Source organism: Hippocampus comes, unplaced genomic scaffold, assembly GCF_001891065.2.
Source record: "Hippocampus comes isolate QL1 unplaced genomic scaffold, H_comes_QL1_v1.1 scaffold35, whole genome shotgun sequence".
Taxonomy (NCBI): domain Eukaryota; kingdom Metazoa; phylum Chordata; class Actinopteri; order Syngnathiformes; family Syngnathidae; genus Hippocampus; species Hippocampus comes.
The window spans coordinates 976,806-996,627 of record NW_017805279.1 but is presented as its reverse complement, the minus strand read 5'-3'; the positions used below and the strand labels follow the sequence as shown (position 1 = coordinate 996,627).

The 19,822-nt window shown below is 46.4% G+C and overlaps 2 protein-coding genes across 4 annotated transcripts; both read left to right on the top strand.

The window, feature by feature from the left end:
- The first annotated feature begins 144 nt into the window (after positions 1 to 144).
- On the top strand, positions 145 to 15,376 carry prrc2a (proline-rich coiled-coil 2A). Of its 3 annotated transcripts, none has more exons than XM_019870836.1 (17): positions 145 to 245; positions 3,647 to 3,798; positions 4,656 to 4,833; positions 4,948 to 5,059; positions 5,234 to 5,315; positions 5,435 to 5,578; positions 5,664 to 5,905; positions 6,077 to 6,165; positions 6,278 to 6,429; positions 6,660 to 6,762; positions 6,829 to 7,000; positions 7,348 to 7,440; positions 7,623 to 8,175; positions 8,250 to 8,503; positions 8,947 to 9,232; positions 9,309 to 9,528; positions 9,666 to 15,376. In XM_019870836.1, exons 2-17 carry the CDS (start codon positions 3,684 to 3,686, stop codon positions 12,661 to 12,663), a joined length of 5,793 nt encoding a protein of 1,930 aa, XP_019726395.1. In that variant the 5' UTR covers positions 145 to 245; positions 3,647 to 3,683; the 3' UTR covers positions 12,664 to 15,376. The 3 variants fall into 3 exon arrangements, with proteins under 3 accessions (XP_019726395.1, XP_019726394.1, XP_019726396.1); XM_019870835.1 differs by lacking the exon at positions 145 to 245 and adding an exon at positions 262 to 422; XM_019870837.1 differs by lacking the exons at positions 145 to 245; positions 7,348 to 7,440 and adding an exon at positions 262 to 422.
- Positions 15,377 to 15,700: 324 nt separating this feature from the next.
- Positions 15,701 to 19,542, top strand: csnk2b (casein kinase 2, beta polypeptide). The gene is made up of 7 exons (XM_019870845.1): positions 15,701 to 15,832; positions 16,283 to 16,364; positions 16,593 to 16,695; positions 17,193 to 17,308; positions 17,604 to 17,679; positions 18,277 to 18,466; positions 19,299 to 19,542. The coding sequence occupies exons 2-7, from the start codon at positions 16,293 to 16,295 to the stop codon at positions 19,387 to 19,389; spliced, it is 648 nt and encodes a 215-aa protein (XP_019726404.1). The 5' UTR covers positions 15,701 to 15,832; positions 16,283 to 16,292; the 3' UTR covers positions 19,390 to 19,542.
- The last annotated feature ends 280 nt before the right edge of the window (positions 19,543 to 19,822 follow it).

The following is a 19,822-nucleotide window of genomic DNA, read 5'->3' as shown; positions in this document are numbered from 1 at the left end:
ACGGTAAAGCATTTTCCATTGCTGTGATTCATTCATATTTATTAAATTATATTTATTTTCTATTTTTAATATAGAACACAATTATTTGTTTGTTTTTTTAAATCCCTCAACGGCTCCCAAACGACTCCCATCTCACGACATTTCCCAGTAGCCTTTGACAGCTTTTTAGGTGACGCTTCGTTTTACAATTTTCTCCCCCCCGGTCCCCCTTTTCATTTGTTTTCGGGATAAAGAAGGGAGTACAAGTAAGCAGCACATCTTCTTTGTATTTATCCACTCACATCTGTGACGAAAATGCTAATGGGGGATGTTTGGCTATGCGGGGGAAATAACGTTGCTTCGCTAGCTAGGACACTGTGCTAGAAAAGCTAATCTAACCCCATTCTGCGAATCAACCTCGAGACAAGTCGGGATAAGACCAGGTCAGTGGCTGGAAACAGTTTTACAATATATATTATAACAATACGTGTATTGGTTGTGTTGTTTTCAGCAAAAACCGAATACGCTGTTGGAACAGACTAGCGACGGAATTTTATGAAGGAGCAGTCTTGGATGTTTTTTTTCCTTCGGAAACGAGACCGTCTTGGTTGTTTCTAGCTTGTTTAGCCTAGCTTGCTAATGAATGTATGTTGTATTGTTTTACAAGCAGACGTTGTGGAATTCAAGTACTGGACTTGATTTGAGCGCAAGACAAATTAAAAGTGCTTTGCTCAAATATCTGGACATCTACGTGTGATATCAGTTAAATGTATGCGGATAACGCCAAACATTATAGCACGTCGTTTAGTCAGTTTCAGACCAATATGTAGCTTTTGGCAATTCGCTGTCAGATCACGATATCGCAACGTTGGGAACTAAAACTAATATTGTTTACGCCCACGTATATGAACAGGAGATGTGTTTTTATCTTACTCTATGCCTAACCGGTGTCGCGAAATGTTAACGGCAAAATCAACCGGGCCTCTGTCCAGCGCCATTTTGTTCCGTTCCCTCATAAAATTGTCAAAATTTCAAGCCTTACATGACCAAAATAACCACTGGCAAAGCTCAAGGGAACCGGTTAACGTGTGATTTGCAAGAAAGGCCACTTGTCTGGTGGGGACAGCTCGAAGCGTTAGCCCAAGTGTTGAAATGCGTTATGAAACATCAACGCAGTCCCCCTCCCAATGCGAACATGGATGGCCTGCCAGTTAGCTCCGGCTAGCATCACTGCTTTAACTAAATCACGTTCAATCCGAGTAGCGTTGTCGATTTAGGGGTTATATTTGTCCTTATCAAAATGCACTGCTGCTTCTGCGTTGCACTGACAACTGCGTCGACGGAGAAACTCTGGAATATTGTTAGATAAGGCCTCGATGCTGCAGATAGTGCAAGGCTTTGTGCAGTGCGAGGCTGCTGGCCCCTTTAATCCCATATAGTTGACCAGTCGTCCACGACCTAATTTTCTAATCTCATCTGGCCATTTACGCACGGTACATGCATTCGGTGACACCATCGGCGGTGTTGTTTATTGTGTTTTATGGTGTAAACACCACACACACACACCATAGGGATCGTTGGGCTAAATTGTGTATGATGTGCTGCAAATAGATTGTTGGTTTAATTTGTTTTTTTCTGATCAAGTGGCGTTGGGATGAGGCTCCAACATAGTTGCTTTAGCTATTAAATTAATTTTGTAGGTGCATTTAACAGGTACGTACGATGTTAATGTAAAGTTAGCATTGAGAGGTTTTGTTTCACTCCTGATTTACTTTGGGACCTTGACTTCGTTCCACACAAAATATTTGTAGCGCAAATTATCTGGCCCTATTCAAGTGAATGACAATTCCGTTAAGTCTTTCAAGACTCTGTGTGCTTTCTGGTGTGCATGTTGGATACCATGGGACATGTAATAGTCGTCCAAACACAAAGTCACAACTAAGTGACCACACACTGGCGAGGGGAAAAAAAGAATAGTTTGAGGGCTGGAAGGGATTAACTGCATTGCCATTCATTTCAGTGGTGAACACTACCTCGATTTATGAATGTTTCGGGTTACAAACGAGCTCACTGAACCAATTAAGTTCATAATTTGAGGTTCCACTGTATTAGCTATGAACAAAGCAAGACCCTGTTGAGTTCATCTCTTTGCTAATATAAAGTAAGATTCTTTGCAATTATGATTGAAAGTGAAGACAAAATACTTCGAGCGCATTATTAGTCACTTCTCCATCAAGTGGTATACTGTATTACATACGGTACGATTTGGATCGTACCGTACATGTGCCAGCTCCATGAATAGTGCCAAATCATAGCCCTTTCAAACGGAATGTCATCCAAATGCACACTGTGTTATAGCGAAGCAAACACATGGGGGGGGGGGTTGTTTTTCTCAGCATTACAAAAATAATCTGTCTCATCAATCCTGTTAAGTGCGGAATGAATGGTGCAGCGGTGATGAGTTCACCTTTTGTTGATACACAGTAAAATAAGTCCTGGTATTTAATTGCATTGGTGCCTAGCATCTCTCAAACAAGGTACAGAGGTAAACTTTTGTGTTTCCATAGAAGCCATTTTTTCCCCCTTTGCCCTTTTTGCACACTGATTCGGTGAAGTGTTATGTTATGCATTGTGATGTGGATATGAAACTTTTGTACTGATATAAATGTGATGTTTTTAAACGAGCCCTCCAATGCTACAGTACTCATCATTTAAGCCCGTATCCCCACAGAGCAAGAAGTTGTGCGAGAGCAAGAAAAATGTGGAACATGTTCAAAATTTTGTGTCAAGAAAAACAGCCTGCGACCGTTAAAACTGTTTGCGCATATCTGACAAAAGTCTTGGCGACCGTTGGCGATTTTGAAGCAACCCTGATGAGAAATAAACGTTCGCCAACCTTCACCGCTCAGCGGGAATACAGGCTTATGTTGTCTTTAGTCCCTCCGAGACTAAAGAGAACCATTCCATACTTAAAATAAGATGGAGAAAAAGTAACAGGCTGATTTGGGAGTGGCAACCTGTTTTACCATCAGCCCTATTTGAACTGCGAAAGGTCCTTTTAAAAATTAGAACAAATTACCGTGCTTTAGCATGAATACATACATGCGTTGGAACTGTAAACAAGCTTCTGTTCTCAGGGCATATTTTCAGGGTGAGTAGGATCTTCCCTTGGTAACTCTGGAAAAGTAGCATATGTGATTAGCTTTCCGTGCTAACAAAAACGCGTACATCAAGTAAAGACTTAAGCAAAGTAGAGTTCGTGGGCAACATCCTGTGAATCTTGAGTCTCAGACCGACCCTCACAGAGTCTTTATAAAGTGAAAATAAAACAAAATATTTATTGCCCATGTGGTGACTATTAAAAAAAAATAATAACAAAATATTGCCTGCACTGTCTGATCTCTCGTTGGGAATCCTATCGAGGAATGGCAGGGGAAAAAAATTGGCGGTTGCTGTACATAATACCAGCATACATACATACATACATAAGACGTTAAATTAACATTGGCCGCCGACAGCCGATCCCGTTTATCACGCGGCCACTTTGGAATTGTACACGTATTTTCAGTGGTGAATTGTTAAGCAGTGTGTTGCTGTGTTTATAATATAACTGCCTTTTGTAACATGTTGCCATGTCTGAAATCCCACCCCACCCACCCCACCCCAGTCTCAGGGCTCACCATACTCGATGAGCGGACAGCGCAATGTCAGAGCGCTCTGGGCAAACTGCAAAGGGGAAGGAAGGCAAAACCAAGTATGCGTCTCTCAACCTGTTTGATACGTACAAAGGAAAGAGCCTTGAAACACAAAAGCCTATTGGTGAGTATCTTGATTTGCGTCACACCCCCCCCCACAGTGCATTTTGCTGTACAGTGTGATTTGTGACACAGAATGGACAAATATTTGATCTTTGACTGAACTGATTTATTCTGAGAATTTTGTTTTATTTAAATCCCTGGCCTGTTCCTACATTTAGCATAGATCCGCTTTGCAACAATTTGATTAAAGTTTTTTTTTTTTTTCTAACGGAATTTGTTTTTTCCGTACCTGATCTCTGTATGTCTTAATGCACTTGCATTTCGAGTTTGTAGAGTCTCCATGCTGCAGCACATTCATTGCCGCATAGGCCAGAATTTTGAATAATGGAAGATTTATCATGTGAGCTGATCCAGAGGTTTGCTTGCGAACAGTCTGTTTATTGCGCTTAGTCCCTGTAGTGTATGTTTTATTTAGGATCTCACTATTTTCTCTCCAGGAAAGTAAATCTAGGTGATTTTTGGGGCCGGGGGGGCAAAATTATTTTATTTCAATCCCCTGGGACAAAATGGCTATTTGAATCGGTACGGCTTCACTTTTTCAATTCCAAAGCATCTCCCTGCTTGCAGCAGTACACCAGTTTCACACTAGGCTACTCCATATGTACGTTTTCAAGGGACTCTCTGACACTCAATTAAAGTTGATCGAAGCCATTATTTTTATTTTTTTAAACTGAATATAATTATTATGTAATACCGTGATACGTGATCAGGTGGAACATCTGAAATTCCTCTCTCGGGATCATTAAAGGGTTATCTTCTCTTCTATTGCCTAAATCAGTGTGTGGTGAAAAATTTCATATGAATCTGAGTCCCTGTTTGTGGCCTCACCTAACATATGACCTCCTTTGACCGGATCAGTTCCCCCCCGCCATGGCTTGCAGTCTCTCGGTAAAGTTGCCTCTGCCCGGCGTATGCCACCCCCTGCCAATTTGCCAAGTCTGAAGGCAGAGAATAAAGGCAACGATCCCAACGTCTCACTCGTTCCCAAAGACGGCACAGGATGGGCAAGCAAACAGGAACAAGCGGACCCAAAGAGGTAAATTGTGCCTGTGTACTACACGCAGTTTAAATGGGGACATATCAGAAGAGCATCACAATTGAGTTTGTTCCCCCCCGTACTGTAGCATAATTTTTATTTTGATTCCTTCAGTACCGATGCATCGTCAGCACCGCAGCAGGAACCGCAGCAGCCTGTGGCTTCACAGACGCCTGCACCGACCCGCCCGAGAACCCCGCCAGCTTCAGAGGTGCCAACAGTCACAGTAAGAGACATGCATCGTGTTATCAATAGATAATGTATTTTTCGGCTGTAAGGCTGACACATACCTTATTTTCTGTGTGTGTGTGTGTGTGTGTGTGTGTGTGTGTGTGTGTGTGTGTGTGTGTGTGTGTGTGTGTGTGTGTGTGGTGTGTTTCTGTGTCTGTATCCTGCTCAGGCTATGGCCCCAGCTCCAACCCAGGCCGTAGGGGCAAGGTCCTGGGCACAGGCCAGTGTTACACATGGAGTACAAGGGGATGGTGAGTCTTTTTTTTTTTTTTTTTTTACTGTATCACTCACACGTCCTCCGAAAGAATAAGCCTTTTACGTTAATAGCCGTATGTTTTTGATTAATCGCATTCCTGTTCTTTTTTCGCAGGTGGAAAGGGATCAAACCTACCGTCGCCATTCTCTCGCGAGGAATTTCCCACCCTGCAGGCGGCTGGCGACCAGGACAAAGCTGGCAGAGAACAGGGCACTGCAGATCAGTGGTATGGGCCCGGACCAAGCCTCCGCCCCCAGAGTAAGTCATGTTTTGTTCATCTCGGAGAAATTGCATGTTAGAAGTATACAGGATTCATCATTTCAATTCTGTCCCATCCGTGCAGACGTTACAAGCTGGCGGGACGGTGGGGGCCGAGGCATGGCACCCACCCTCTCCGGGGAGGGGGCAGCAGAGGGTGGCAGCGGTGGGGCTTTGCTGATGGACGGGGCAGCCGGGATCCCGCTTCAGAACTCGCAGTCCCACGTGCCACCTAGGAACCCTCCCGCAGGCAGCCCCGCCTTGCCCCTGCCTCAGCCTCCTGTGGGGCCTGGGTTTCCTCAATTCCGAGGGATCATGCCTCCATTTGTAAGTTTCCTTTTTCATTCTCTTGAGTTCAAGGAAATGTAGTTTCCACACTTACATTTCACAGGTTGTGTGAAGAGTGTGCCATAGCTGTTTTTTTTTCTTCTCTCTCACTCTCTCTCTTCTTCTCTCTCACTCTCTCTCTTGCTCTCTCTCTCTCTCTTTCTCTTCTAGATGTATCCACCATATTTACCCTTCCCGGCAAATTATGGTCCTCAAGGGCCCTACAGGTTTCCACCACCTGGTGAAGGTCCAGCTCCAAGGTAGTTGCTTGTCCGTACCCAGTAACTCTTTGGAAAGCTAATTCAAAGCAGACGGTGTCACATGACCAGTCGTGTACTTGTAGTTAACGGGGCTTTGTCCCAACTCTCTCAGGTTCTCTCGGTCCCAGGTTGGTCCTGACAGCAGGCCTCAGCTTCTGTCACGAGATGCAGGCGGAGAGGTGGTCAAGAGACCCTCCATCCTAAAGCAGGATGACCTCAAGGAGCTCGATGAGTTGGACCACGATGGAGATGAAGGCTGGGCAGGTCTGACCTCGCTTATTCCTAATATTCTACGAACAGGTGTATGCTATTGGAGATTTTGGAACCTTGGAATAGATTTTAAAGTATATGGAGGAAACCTATTGATTTCAGGTGCACGCTCATTTCTTTTTGACTAAGAAATTCAACAGGCATTGACTGTGGGTACACAAATCAAGGCTAGCTTTCTCCAAGTGCTGCTTTGAATGCTTATTTGTCCTATTTTGGTTTAACAGGGGCACACGAGGAGATTGATTACTCCGCCAAATTGAAGTTCAGCGATGACGAAGGAGATGACGAGGGGGAAGAGGACGCAACAGAGAGCAAGAATGACTCAAAGTCAGTTTGTGACCAAATAACAGCAAATTGTGTTGTGGTTTGAAACTAATTAAAAAAAAATGTTAGTGAGCAGCAGAAATCTCAAGAGGCCCCCTCTGCAACTTCATGCTCTCGAGCCTCAGACAGCAGTGGAGATAGCCGCCACAGCCCTCCCTCCAACCCCGAGGATGGCCCACAGACTCCCTCCACCAAGCCAGGGTGGACTGAGGGGAGCCAAGGAGCATCATCCAACTACCAGGTAAATGCATCTGTGTTTAGGTTTGAGAGGCAAAATAAAAAAAGTATGGGACCAACGTACAAGAATTGCACCTTTGAATTCCCTCTCCATTTTTTTGTGTACGGGTGTAGGCATACCTGCACATTAGTAGGCTTGACTAAGGCTTGACAGGAGTATGTTCTCCTAAAGTACTTTTTCATAGATTTAACGGCTATATGATTAATAATTGGCCCAGGCACAATTTGAAAGGGAGGGAGGGGCCCAACATACCACACAAGCTTGTGGAAGTGTTGGTGTGCATATGTCTGCGTATTGTCAGTGTAGACCATTGTGGTGGAGTATGGCTGACGGAGTCTGCCTGTATACAGGGGCGCAGGCATGGACCGGGTGGTCACCGGGAGCAGCCCTCCCCTCCACCTGGGCCACTCGTCGGACAAGGGCCTCACTCCTTTTATCGACAGGTAGACATCCTGACCGGGCCTTTTAGATATCAATTCCACCATTTCGCACCCATGGCCCACAGAACCTATAACTTAAAATTGTTATTATTCTTTGGTTAAAAACTATTCTCTGCACACTTGCGAAGCTCTTGAAGTGAAAAGAATCTCCTTAATGATGATTATAATTTTAACACTTTGTTCAGGACCGTTCGCACAACCAGAGTGCATCATTGGGCTGCGGAAAAGGAGGCCACACCCAGCATCAGCCAGCAGCAGGAGGCCCTACCCCTCCTCCCCAGTCTGGGTTGCTGGTCCATGGGGTCCCAGGGGACGACGAGGACGAGACGTGGCGTCAGCGCAGGAAGCAATCTTCCACCGAGATCTCCGCTGCTGTGGAGCGAGCCCGTCGGCGCCGCGAGGAGGAGGAACGTCGGATGGAGGAGGAGAGACGCGCGGCCTGCGCGGAAAAGTTGAAAAAGCTGGATGAGAAGCAGCAGCAGCAGCAGCAAACCAGCAACGTCGGAGGAAGCGGTGGCAGCAAGACACCCAGCCTCGATGGGAATTCTACAGCGGCCACAGCTGGCAGTCCGAGTCCATCTTTGTCAGCCTCTGCATCTTCTCCCAACGTCAGCCAGCCGCCTTCACCGTGCGTAGATCCCGAAGAGCCTCCTGTGCTGCCTATGCAGTCGGGCACAGGTCTTGGTGTCGGCGACAGACAGCGGGCGAGCAGCAACAGTAGTTATGACTCTAACACAGGTACATCACACATAATAAAGACCGGAGGGGGAGTGGGGAGAAACTATATCTAAACGACTCTCTTTGCCATTTAGATGTCCAGCATTGTCCTCAGCCAGCTGTGACACAGCCACAGCCGCCGACATTGGAAGTACCTTCACCAGTAGACAAAGAGGAGACTGCCTGCACTCCTCACATACGAGCAGGAAGTGGAGGTGAAAGAGGGACGGAACCAGTCAAGTCTGAGAGTATTGGAGGGGGATCAGGCCGTCAAGCAGTCGTTCCTCCGGGTCAGGGTTACTCCAAGTACCAAAAGTCCCTCCCACCTCGTTTTCAGAGGCAGCAGCAGGTACGGAAATGACAGCAGCAATTGATTTTAAAAATGCACTATTGTCTGTTTAGCCACAGATAAAACCCATCACATTTTATGACCAAAGATCAGGATTACATGACATTAATAAAGAAATAAATGTGTTTTAAATAAATAAATAAATTACAGATCAACAGTCTAAAAACATTGCAAAACAAAATCAGCCACCTATGTACTGTTTAACATTAAACAGCAACAACAGGAGCAATCACGAGAGAATGGAAAGATGATGCACGTGGCATTCTCTGCGCGGCGACAATTTGTCATTTGCGCGGCATGTGTTGCAGACCAGTCTGAGAGGTGTCGCGTCACACTATGTCGGTCATGTGATGCACCGTGCCCACGTGTACACAATAAAGAGGCATTTCCACTAAACAAGGTATTGCTCTTACCCCAAATTATGGTTGTCTTGACTTTGGTAGGAGCAGCTGTTGAAGCAGCAGCAGCAGTGGCAACAGCAGCATAACCAGGCATCCCAAAGCCAGATCTCTCCCCAACCCCAAGCACCGCAGGGTCCTTCGCCAGTTTCAACACCCCAGCCAGGACCTGGACCTAAGCAGGGCGGACCACTCTATCAACCCGGCAACTTAGTTCGGCCACTTCCAATGAATTTTGACCCACGGTGGATGATGATGCCCTACATGGATCCTCGCATGATGCAGGGCCGCCCGCCGATGGACTTTTACTCCACTGGCATGCATCCATCAGGTAAGAGAATGTTTGTCATCGTTAAAAATATATCCATTCGGATCATTTTAGCTTCTGTCATTAATAAAATCATCAGGGCTGATTGGGCGTGAGCGGTCTGATTCGGGAGGATCTGGTTCAGACCCCTTTGATCGTCAACAACAGCATCCAGGGCACCCTCATCGTGGCACTCCCCCTATTGATCCCAAATTGACTTGGGGGCCTGAGGTATTTCCTGGTGGAGGAGAAGGTTGCGGCATAAATCCCCCTCTGAGGCAGAGGCAGACGTCAGAGGAGGATGTGACCAAAGGGCCCAGGTATGAGGACCCAGAATATATATATTTTTTTGGCTTTATTGGATTCTTACAGTATTCCATCAATTTTGTTGTTGGCAGTTTTTCATGTGCAAATTGACAATTCTATAATCCCATCTGTTTCATGTTTGTTGGTTAAGGAGTGATACTCCTCCACATCGCATACGAGAGGGTGGATTGGGTCCCATCAAGCAGCCCAACACAAGCTCCGGGCCGTCGAACCAGACGCCACCGCCGCCTCTTAATACGCCGGGCAGCAGCCACCCGCCTCACCACTACATGAGTGGGCGGGGCAACTACAACAACTTTGCTGATCAAGGTGCAAGGATGACACCGCACCAGCAGCAGCAGCAGCAACAACAAAGAGGTGGTGAAAGGGGAACCCACTCCCATGGCTTCACCCATCAAGATGACGTCCAAGCTCGGGGATCTCAGCCGGGCCAGCTGTGGGGGGCGCCACACCCTCACTACGATCGCAATGGCCGTGCAGAGCTCCCTAATGTAGAAGGCAACTCCCACCTCCACCACCATCAAAACCACCACCCTCAACAGCATCACTACACTGTCCAACCCCATAAGCTCGAGAACAGGGCAGCTGAGGGCCCTCTGAAGAAGACCAACCCTTCTCCCCCACTCCACCAGCCTTCCCTCTCGTCCTCGTGCTCCTCTTCTTCCTCTTCTGCTTCTCACAGGGAAGATGGCAGCGTGAAGGCCTCTTTGCATCATCATTCTCACAGAGAAGGTGAATCTGGCGGCGTGCAAAATCTTGGTGAAAGAGGTAGTAGCAGCAGTGGCGGTCATGTAAAACATGATAAAGCAGGTTCTGCTTATGCGCCACATGCTTCCATGACCTCTAGCCCACCTCCTGCTCAACATGGCAGTCACCCTCAGGCCCAGCACCATTCCCATCCAAGGTCAAACCAAAGAGGGGTGCGGGATCATAAAACCGAGACGCAGTGGGGCCCTCGACCTGGCAGCACCAATGCAGGTGGGGCTTCCTCTCATGGCAGAAGGGCCAACAATGCAGGAAGTGGGAACAATTCCCGTGGCGCAGATGAGGCTTCTCATGCTCCATCGGAGCACAAGCCCGCCAGCCAGGCCGGACCCAACAAAAGGGCAGGTCCAATCAAGAAGTCAATGACGAAAGAGATCAAGAAAGAGGGAGAAGTTGATGGAGGAGAGAAATCAAGCCATGGCTTTGTGAAGGATAAACAGAAGGATGGTGGCCAAGCCACCTCAGTAAAGCAGGATGCCTCTTCTTCACATAACACGTCAGCTCCATCTGGCAAAGAAGAGCCTCCTGTGACAATAAAACCCAGGAATGGCGGCAAAGAACGGCCGCCTGGAGGAGGTGGCGGCGGGTCAGGGAGAGGACCGAAAGAGGCAGATTCCTCCGGATTTCCAGGATCCTCGTCTCGGAGGGACAGAGACCGTTCCTTTGAGAGAAGAGCCAGTCATTCCCATAATCACGGAGTCTCCAACAAAGCCACCAGAGGCAGTCGTGGTCGAGGTGGAGAGTTTTACGGCCGCGGTCGTGGTTATAGGGGTACCTACACAGCCAATGCTGGTCCTGGTGTTGCCAACCGCGGCAGAATGGCCGGCAGGAGTGGCAGAGACTATCGCACAGCCGTCGCTGTTGGCCACCATCACGATTCAAAGGGCGAGGGCCCCGGTGGTCGGCATGGTCAAGACCGGCCCCGTCACAACCCAGCCAGGGCCAGGAATCGAAGCGAGACGCGCAGCGAGGGCTCAGAGTATGAGGAAATCCCCAAGAGGAGAAGGGAGAGGGGCTCAGAGACGGGCAGTGAGAGTGCGGCAAGTGACCTTGGTCAGTCGGACAAGGATGACACCCACAAAACCAACCCCAAGAATGGCATAGACAATACCAACACCACTACCGGCGGCAATGTTTCCACTGCACCGCCAAGAGGGTCACAGGCTCGGGTTTTCACCCCCAGGGGGGTGCCGTCAAGGAGGGGCAGAGGCGGTGGTGGCGGGGGAGGGAGCATCTACAGGAATAGTGGCAATGCTGGAGGAACAGCTGGGGGACACAGAGGGGCCACCAGTTCGGCCTCTCACGGGGGCCCCTCAAGGCAGCCAAACTCTGCACGAAGGCAGCAAGCCCCGACACAAACCTCGGGACACAAGGACTTGGGCAGGGTAGGGCCCCCTTTGGAGAAGAAGGAGAAGACGGCCGATGGAAATCAAGCTCAAAGTCATGGATCCAATCCACCCCAGACTTCTCTGTTGGCTGCGGCGCCTACCACTCAAGCATCCACTGATAACGGAGCCGTTCCAACACAACAAGCTTCAACCAACCCGGCGTCAATCACTGGAACGCCAAATTCAGTTCCTCCTCCCGCAAACCGCGGGTTCCCTCCCGGTGGATTCGAGCGACCCAAGCGTCGTCGTCACATGCGCTCCCAGCATCAGCAAGACAAGCCGCCGCGCTTCCGGAGGCTGAAGGAGCGAGAGAATGCGGCGCGGATCAACGGCGGAGTGGGAGTGATTGGGGGAGGAAGGCCCTCCTCCCCTTCCGTAAACTCGGTTCAGGACAGTAACGGAACCGCTGTCACGACCACGCTGATCAATAATGCCCAGAACGCCAACCACAACGCCGCGCTTACAGCTAACAACAACAGTGGCGGCGGGCACCCCGGCAACTCAAACAGCCACCACCATCAGCACTTCAATCAGGGCGGCACAGGCCCCGCCCACCCCCAGCATCACCACAGCCACGGAGCCAAGTCCCCGGACTTCACCAACCAGAACTCAGACCAGGCCAACGAGGAGTGGGAGACGGCCTCCGAGAGCAGCGACTTCACCGAGTTCCGAGACAAAGAGGGAGGAGGGAAGCCGTATTCTTCTCACCATCACCACCACTTCGGGAAGGGAGGTGGTGGAGGTGGAGGTGCAGTCGAGCGAGAGATGGCAGGGAAGGAGCCTCAAGCTAATAAAAGAAGCTTTTCAAGCCAACGTCCCGGCATGGAAAGGCAAAACCGGAGGGTGAACGTCGGAGGAGGCGGAGGCAGAGGCCCTCGAGGTCCACCCGGCGGTGGCTCCGGCGGGACGGGAAACGGAGGCGGCAACCGTGGAGAAAAGCGGGGCAACTGGCCCTCCCCCAAAAATAGGAAGTGATTGGAATATTTCAAAAACATTTCGGCTGAACTGCACTCACTTTCAACCCCACCTCTTCTGTTTTTAAACCCTGTCTTGATTATTACATGTTTGCATCCCTAAACATATTTGTGCATTGTACAGTATAGGGAGACGGAATTCCCACATTGACCCCAGTCACCTTTTCTCCCCTTCTGCATCAGTCCGCTGTCGACCGTCCTTTCTTGTACACTTTCTCTGTTGGGTTTTGTCTTACTTTCTATTGAACCTGTCCTCTTTACCTTCAAAAAAAAAAAAAAAAAAAGAGGGGGGAAAAAAATCTTACCCCATGTGGCTCCAATACTCATGTCGTGCTACAATGAAAATGCACATTGTTTTAAATTGGGGGAATTCACACAGCTACACATCCGAGCACAAAATGACATCATCAAACCTGTAGAAACCTGTGTTACGTCATGTGGATGTGAAATGATTGTGGGATAGAATTGGCAAAACATTCAATTGGGCGAACTTTTATAATCATGTACCTTGTGTATACTTCGACCACACTTTGGCCTTTGGTGGTGTACAGCAGTCCAGTTCTGCACGGCTTCCAAAGGGGAGAAGTGCAGCTTCAGCCTAACAAGAACAGTACCAGTGTATCATACAAATATCTTATTCTAGTCTTTGTTTTCAGGAGAGTTGTGTCAATTCGATTTAAACCACCCAAGAGATGTTAAGTGTGAGAGTGAGTGTTTTTTTTTTTTTTTTTTTAAACAGGGTGGATCGTTAAACAGCCCTCTCAATCTCTTATTTTACATTTTCTGTGGCTCCCGGGTATGAATTTTTCAATTTTCTGCAAAGTATGTCATAACTTTGATAGGACCCATGTACTACTGTTCCACGTCACTAGTTTGGTCTTTTTATATCATCATCCTGTTGCTTGTGTAGACGCTGTTTTTTTTTTTTCCCCGGCTTGAATGCTTTCATGTCAACCTGCTTTAAAATTTCATATCGTTTGACCGTTTTGTTTTTAAAGAAAATAAAGGCTTTGTCAGCCTCACCGTAGCATCCTTGTCACCTGCAGGATTTCTGCACACTGCAAAATACTCCCTGATGGACATTAGCGGTCCTCTTTCGTTCCAAGATTTGGTTAATCCGACTCTGTTTATTACTTGATGACTTTTATTTTCAAAGCTCTCTCCTCCGAGATTTCCATTTTTCTATGGAAGAATTGTCTTTTCCTTTTCAAGTTTGACGTCTGTTCTATTGAGGAGGAATCCAGTTAAAGGAAAAAAAAAAGCTCATGAGGGGACCTCTTTTCACAAATTGTCAATTGGTTAAATTATAAATGCTTCGGTAGGCCTTTATGTTCTAACAAGCACTCCTTTTAAGTACATTGGGATAAAAAAAAAACTTGGTTGCTGTTTTCCTTTTATTTTTATTTTATTTTTTTCATGTAATAGAGCAAGTTATATGTGATACAACAAAGACAGGTGCTCTGTCTGGGCCCAGAGTACGAAGATATAGGTCGAGTATTACATTTCCTCTGCTGTCGTGCATGTTGTGATGCACCCTGCGCTATTACCATTGGGACTTTTCACTGCAACAAAGACTAGCCGAAGTTGCTTATCTGACGGGAGGGCTTTTTTTTTTCAAAGTATGTACTCTCAGGATGGCTGTTCAGCACGGTGATGGGGGGTGGGGAGGGGGGCTCAGCCATCCGAGTCACCTGTCACGGATCACAAGAATTCAACGAACCAGGCTGGATTTGTTCAGGAAATATTGGATTTGGAACACTTGTAGTCCACGCGGTAGACAAACCTGCAGTTTGGAGACGGGTGAACTTAATTCCTCTGCATCAATTCAACTGCTGTAAGTTGGGGTTTTTTGTTTGTTTACTGACAGTTAACAGTTCAACGGGGATGTTGCGAGTAGGGCATTTGGTGATTTGTGAGTGTGCGCGACTTGTGTGACGTGTTTGGTATGTATGCGTTTTCTGGTATCTCTATTGTAACGGGAACGGCGAGGACCAGAGGGTTATGTCAAGCACTTTCTGCCTTGTCTCCCCCCCCCCACACACACACACACACACACACACACTTGATTGAAACAATGTTATCAAAGCTGCTGCTTTACAGAAGGAAAAAAAAAATACATCCATGGTGATGCATTCAGCTCTGCCTAAATACAGTACATCTAAATAATGAACATGCAGCGGGGAGAATCGCCGTTTTCGTGTTGAATACAGTACAGTACATAAGCGGGCAAGCGATGAATCTTCTTTCCACGAGAACTTAAGAGCATGAATACACAACCCATGTGTGCGGCTTGCCTGGCCTGTCACTGGTTTTTCTGCATCGCTAGCTGTACTATGAAGACTGACTCAAGAGTCCTTCATCCCTCCTTAACTCTTTGATATTGATGTGCACATTATTGTATGTACCCACGCTTAAAGAAAACAAAAGTAGTGTATGGAAATTACTCAAAAGATTGTACTGTTTCGAGCATTACCAAGGTACCTGCAGTGGTCCATTATGTTTTAGAAGTTATGGTTTTATTAACGGAGCCGTAATATATGCACATGTATGTATATTGGTATGTTTAAGTTTTGTCAACCCCAACTTACATTCCCACCAACAAATGTTGCCATTTTTAGTTCAAGGGAGCAATGTACAAGCAGAGAAGTGTCTTATTATAATAAAGTTATACAGAGAAGGCAAAGTAAAATAAACTACTTTTGATTGAATGGAAATTCGGAGTTAGATGTCTTATTCCTTATGTTTTACCATTTTGTGCAGGTCGGAATGTTGCATTTTCATGTCATTCTGACGTCACGGTTTACTTAAGACCACCACACAATACCTTCAATTTGAACAAGGTTACAACATTCCTCCTGTTGTAACTGTAGAGTCCAGTGGGTATGTATCACAAAAGCTAAGCGACGTGAGATTGATGGCGTCACAAAACGTCATGACAGCTTTTTTTCTCAAGAGTGACGTACTGAAAACAGGACAGCGTAACTTCAAACCAAACTTGCAGTACTCCAACTCGCCATCGTGTGGCGGCAGTGCTCAATCATCACCGGAAGTAGAGGAAGAACCTCCTGAGCTGGGAGCTGGTGTCCATTTTATTTAAACCCGGTAGCTTGCTACGTTGTTTTGATCGCTCGCATTTTTCCTACTGCCTAAAAAAAAAAGTACAAAACTGGGTAAGCGCACACTAATTGTTACATATCTATATATCCAGAGACGTTGAAAAACGTACTTACAATAACGGAAATGACTAAAGCTCTTCCGTGGACACCAACGATGCGCCATATTGATTGAGCTCGATTGCTCGTTCGTATTAGCTTGACGAGCTCGAGCTGGCTATAAAAAATATTCAGACCGCAGTGCAGAACTGCGTTATAAATTAAACGCTGGAGTTAGCTTTCACCGAATCTCAGAGTGTGTTCTTTCTTACGATTACGAGCTGTTTATGACAGTGCCAAAGACTAACTTGTGAGTTAGCCTAGCATCAAGCTTGAGCCCGTCAGCGTTTGTGAAAGGAATCACAATTGACCAGTTTTGAATGAAACCACATTTGTGCGGCTTCATCACTATACGCACCAACAGATTGGAACACAAAATGAATGCGTGTTAAATTCTTACTCTTCCAGGTCTTTAGAAATGAGCAGTTCAGAGGAAGTGTCATGGATCTCCTGGTTCTGTGGACTAAGGGGGAATGAATTTTTCTGCGAGGTAAGAAGTGGTTTTTAGTGTTTTTATGTTGCTGTTTTTGTTTTTCATTGATGAATTCACCGTGACCTTTAAATGCCGCTATTGATATTTTAATCTTGGGTTGCTGATGTCACGTTACAAATTGAAAGCTGAGCACTTGTAATATTGCTGGAATTAAATCTTACCTGAGCGCAAATGTATCTCAGGTAAGTTCTGAGCAAATGATCGATGTTGGCATTTGGTTGGCAGGTGGACGAAGATTATATCCAGGACAAGTTCAACTTGACGGGCCTCAATGAGCAAGTTCCCCACTATCGCCAGGCTCTAGACATGATTCTAGACCTTGAACCAGGTGCCTAATTAATGCTTTTTTTACTCTATTATTGTGTTCTTACTCTATTCTCACATTTGCTTAGGTTCGAACTGTGTGAAATAAACCTTAATTTGTACCTCTCCTTGCACCCAAATACAAGTATGACCATGGAAAGTGCGTTTGCCAAATATAGTTTACGTCACAACATTGACATAACACGCACTGCCCCAATTCTGCAATTTTCGCACGCTTGTAACTTGCGCTCTCCTGAAATCTCCATGCACTTCTACTAAGTCTACACTTCAATAGGGTGCCGTAGGTTGTGGTGTGGGTGTTGGGATTGGGCTATTCATACTTTTGAAATCAGACGCATCGGCGCCATCTTACCTTCCATGTCATCCAGCAGATGGCTTGGACTCTTAAAGTGACAGTAACCAGAGTGTAACAGTAACCGTCGGATCGTTATTGTGCATGCCTAATACTCTCGTTCTGCTATTTTCCCCCATTTCCTCTACCAACTCCCAATGTGTCTGCAGATGAGGAGCTGGAGGACAATCCCAACCAGAGTGACCTGATCGAGCAGGCGGCTGAGATGCTGTACGGCCTCATCCACGCACGCTACATCCTCACTAACCGAGGCATTGCGCAGATGGTAGGTGCCCGGGCTATGTTGGCGAAATTCACAACTGCCGCTACACCAACGGGCCATTTTTTATCTTCCCCCCCATTATGTCCTTTTGAATGAGATGGAACATTCTTAAAAGCATGTGGGATGATAGCTCTTAGTCAACATAATGTGAGGAAGTGAGAGCAAATTGATTCTGATAATGGCCTAAATGTAAATAAATGGAGTGTACTTGACGTCAGTACATTTTCAGGAATTGTTTTATAAGGACGCCGGTTTGATTGACAGTGCTGATCCTGTTCGTTTCCTCTTTTGTTTTTAGTTGGAGAAGTATCAGCAAGGTGACTTTGGCTACTGTCCTCGTGTCTATTGTGAGAATCAGACGATGCTTCCCATTGGTGAGTAAAACAAAATAAATAAATGATTGAGTATCATATGCTTTGGGTTGAAATGAGAACATTTGAGATGATGGCTGAGTTTGTATTTTATTTTGAACTTTTCATTTGGTTTTGTTTCGTAATTGGTAATGAACACTGACTAATCCAGTGGTTCTTAATCTGGGTTTGATCGAACCCCAGGGGTTCGGTGAATCAGTCTCAGGGGTTCGACGGAGACTCTGCCATGGAGATTAAGACACATCTGACTCAACATGTCAATTAGTTATGACACGCCTACTTGGCCATCACTGGCTGCAGATGATCACATTACATTGCTTGTCCAATCAGTGCTGCGGAAAATTTAGTTTGCTAAGTCGTTAACGTGTGACTGTCGTGATAGTACGTCGTGTGATTTTTTTTTTTATTATTATTATTTTTTAAATGTTTTAACACATGCTTCGTCGAGCAAAAAAAAAGAAATGCCCAAATGATGTTTGACCACAGGGGTCCTTGTAATCACAGCCAATCGCGAATTGCTTTAATCGCAGCGTGACCTTGTCAAAACGCAGAACGCCAAGTGTTAAATTTCCTCTTTTCAACGTGTGGCGCCCCCCGCAGGCCTGTCAGACATCCCGGGAGAAGCCATGGTGAAGCTGTACTGCCCTAAATGCATGGATGTCTACACACCCAAATCCTCCAGGCACCACCACACGGACGGAGCCTACTTTGGTACCGGCTTCCCCCACATGCTGTTCATGGTACACCCCGAGAACAGGCCCAAGAGACCTGCCAATCAGTTTGTCCCAAGGTCAGTTTTCGTGACGTTGTCTCACTGTGGTTTACCTACTGTCGTAAGTCATCATAATAACAAAAAAAAAAGTCAATTAAGTGAAACTGAATCCTTTAAATAACAAGCAGGGGGTGTTCGCTTTAGCAGAGCATATCCAAATACCGATCCAAACGCTTTAACATACAGTATGTGAAAAAGTGCCTCTTCCATTATGACCTGACATATAGGAACTAAAAGAAACACAAAATGGTTCCCGTTCCAACACAGAAGTCACAGTTCTCCGATGACCACTCCAACAAAGGTTGGGCATGTCTCGCTTCACATTTGCGCAGCCATTTGTACACAAATGATTACCTCCTCTCAGATATAAATACAGTGGGGTGCAGGAAAACTGTTTGTATTATGAAAAAAGAAAATTAGCATAAGAAATCCATTGGAGTGATGTCTGATGGTTGTGGCCATGAATCAAACGTGTGTTTTGATTATATTTCATTCATTTGCTATTTTTAAATGCTAAACATGAGTTACGCCAAGCTGACATAATTTGTCCCTTTGTCCCAAGTTTATCACTGTCTCGACAGCCGAATGAAGACGCTGTCGTGCCAGTTTGGAGCAGGGAGACATCAAACATAAGAATCCCACGATGAAAAGAAGCCAGCACCCCCCTCTTTCCCTCCCTAAGAGCAAATAGACAATGCACTTTTTTTTTTTTTTTTTTTTTTTTGCATCTTGTCACCTTTATAGCTTTTGTCCGGCGCGCTTGACAAACGTGTTATTTGAAAAACGCAAACAAGCGTCTTGTTCAATACTCAAGGATATGTGTGGCTCTCTCATTCGCTCTCCCGTTTAGGCTGTACGGGTTCAAGATCCACCCGATGGCCTACCAGCTGCAGCTCCAAGCGGCCTCCAGCTTCAAGAGCCCCGTCAAAGCCATCCGCTAGCAGACCGCGAGCGAGACGAATCGGCGTCGAATATTGACAAAAGAGGGCGAAGGGTCACCTGTGTTTGACAAAAGCCGCACAAGTGACCCCTCCCCACTCTGAAGACTGTATTATTTGGGGGGGGGGGTTAGATTAGAGCAAATGAAATCAACATCATAATAATTAGAATGATTCTGAGGGTGAGCGAGACGTGAACGCACAGCCATAAGTCTTCATCACATAACTGGGCATCCAGTGCGCCCCCCCCCACCCCTACCTCCACGAAAAGACACACAAACAACTACTTCCAAAAAGTTAGCGCTATTAAGCTTTCGGGTGGAACTTCAGAATGAATTCACAACGCACGATAACCTTGCCAGGTGAATTAAATTTCAACTTTATCCTTCCGAATGCACATGTCCGACCGACTGTTCAATGTTTCAACCCGTTTTGC

Coding starts and splice junctions, on each gene's coding strand:
- prrc2a (XM_019870836.1), top strand. CDS start 3,684: ATGTCAGAGCGCTCTGGGCAAACTGCAAAGGGGAAGGAAGGCAAAACC. Junction 6,763..6,828: donor GAGAGCAAGAATGACTCAAA/GTCAGTTTGTGA, acceptor AAAAAATGTTAG/TGAGCAGCAGAAATCTCAAG. Junction 7,001..7,347: donor GAGCATCATCCAACTACCAG/GTAAATGCATCT, acceptor GCCTGTATACAG/GGGCGCAGGCATGGACCGGG.
- csnk2b (XM_019870845.1), top strand. CDS start 16,293: ATGAGCAGTTCAGAGGAAGTGTCATGGATCTCCTGGTTCTGTGGACTA. Junction 16,365..16,592: donor GGAATGAATTTTTCTGCGAG/GTAAGAAGTGGT, acceptor TTTGGTTGGCAG/GTGGACGAAGATTATATCCA. Junction 18,467..19,298: donor GCCAATCAGTTTGTCCCAAG/GTCAGTTTTCGT, acceptor TCTCCCGTTTAG/GCTGTACGGGTTCAAGATCC.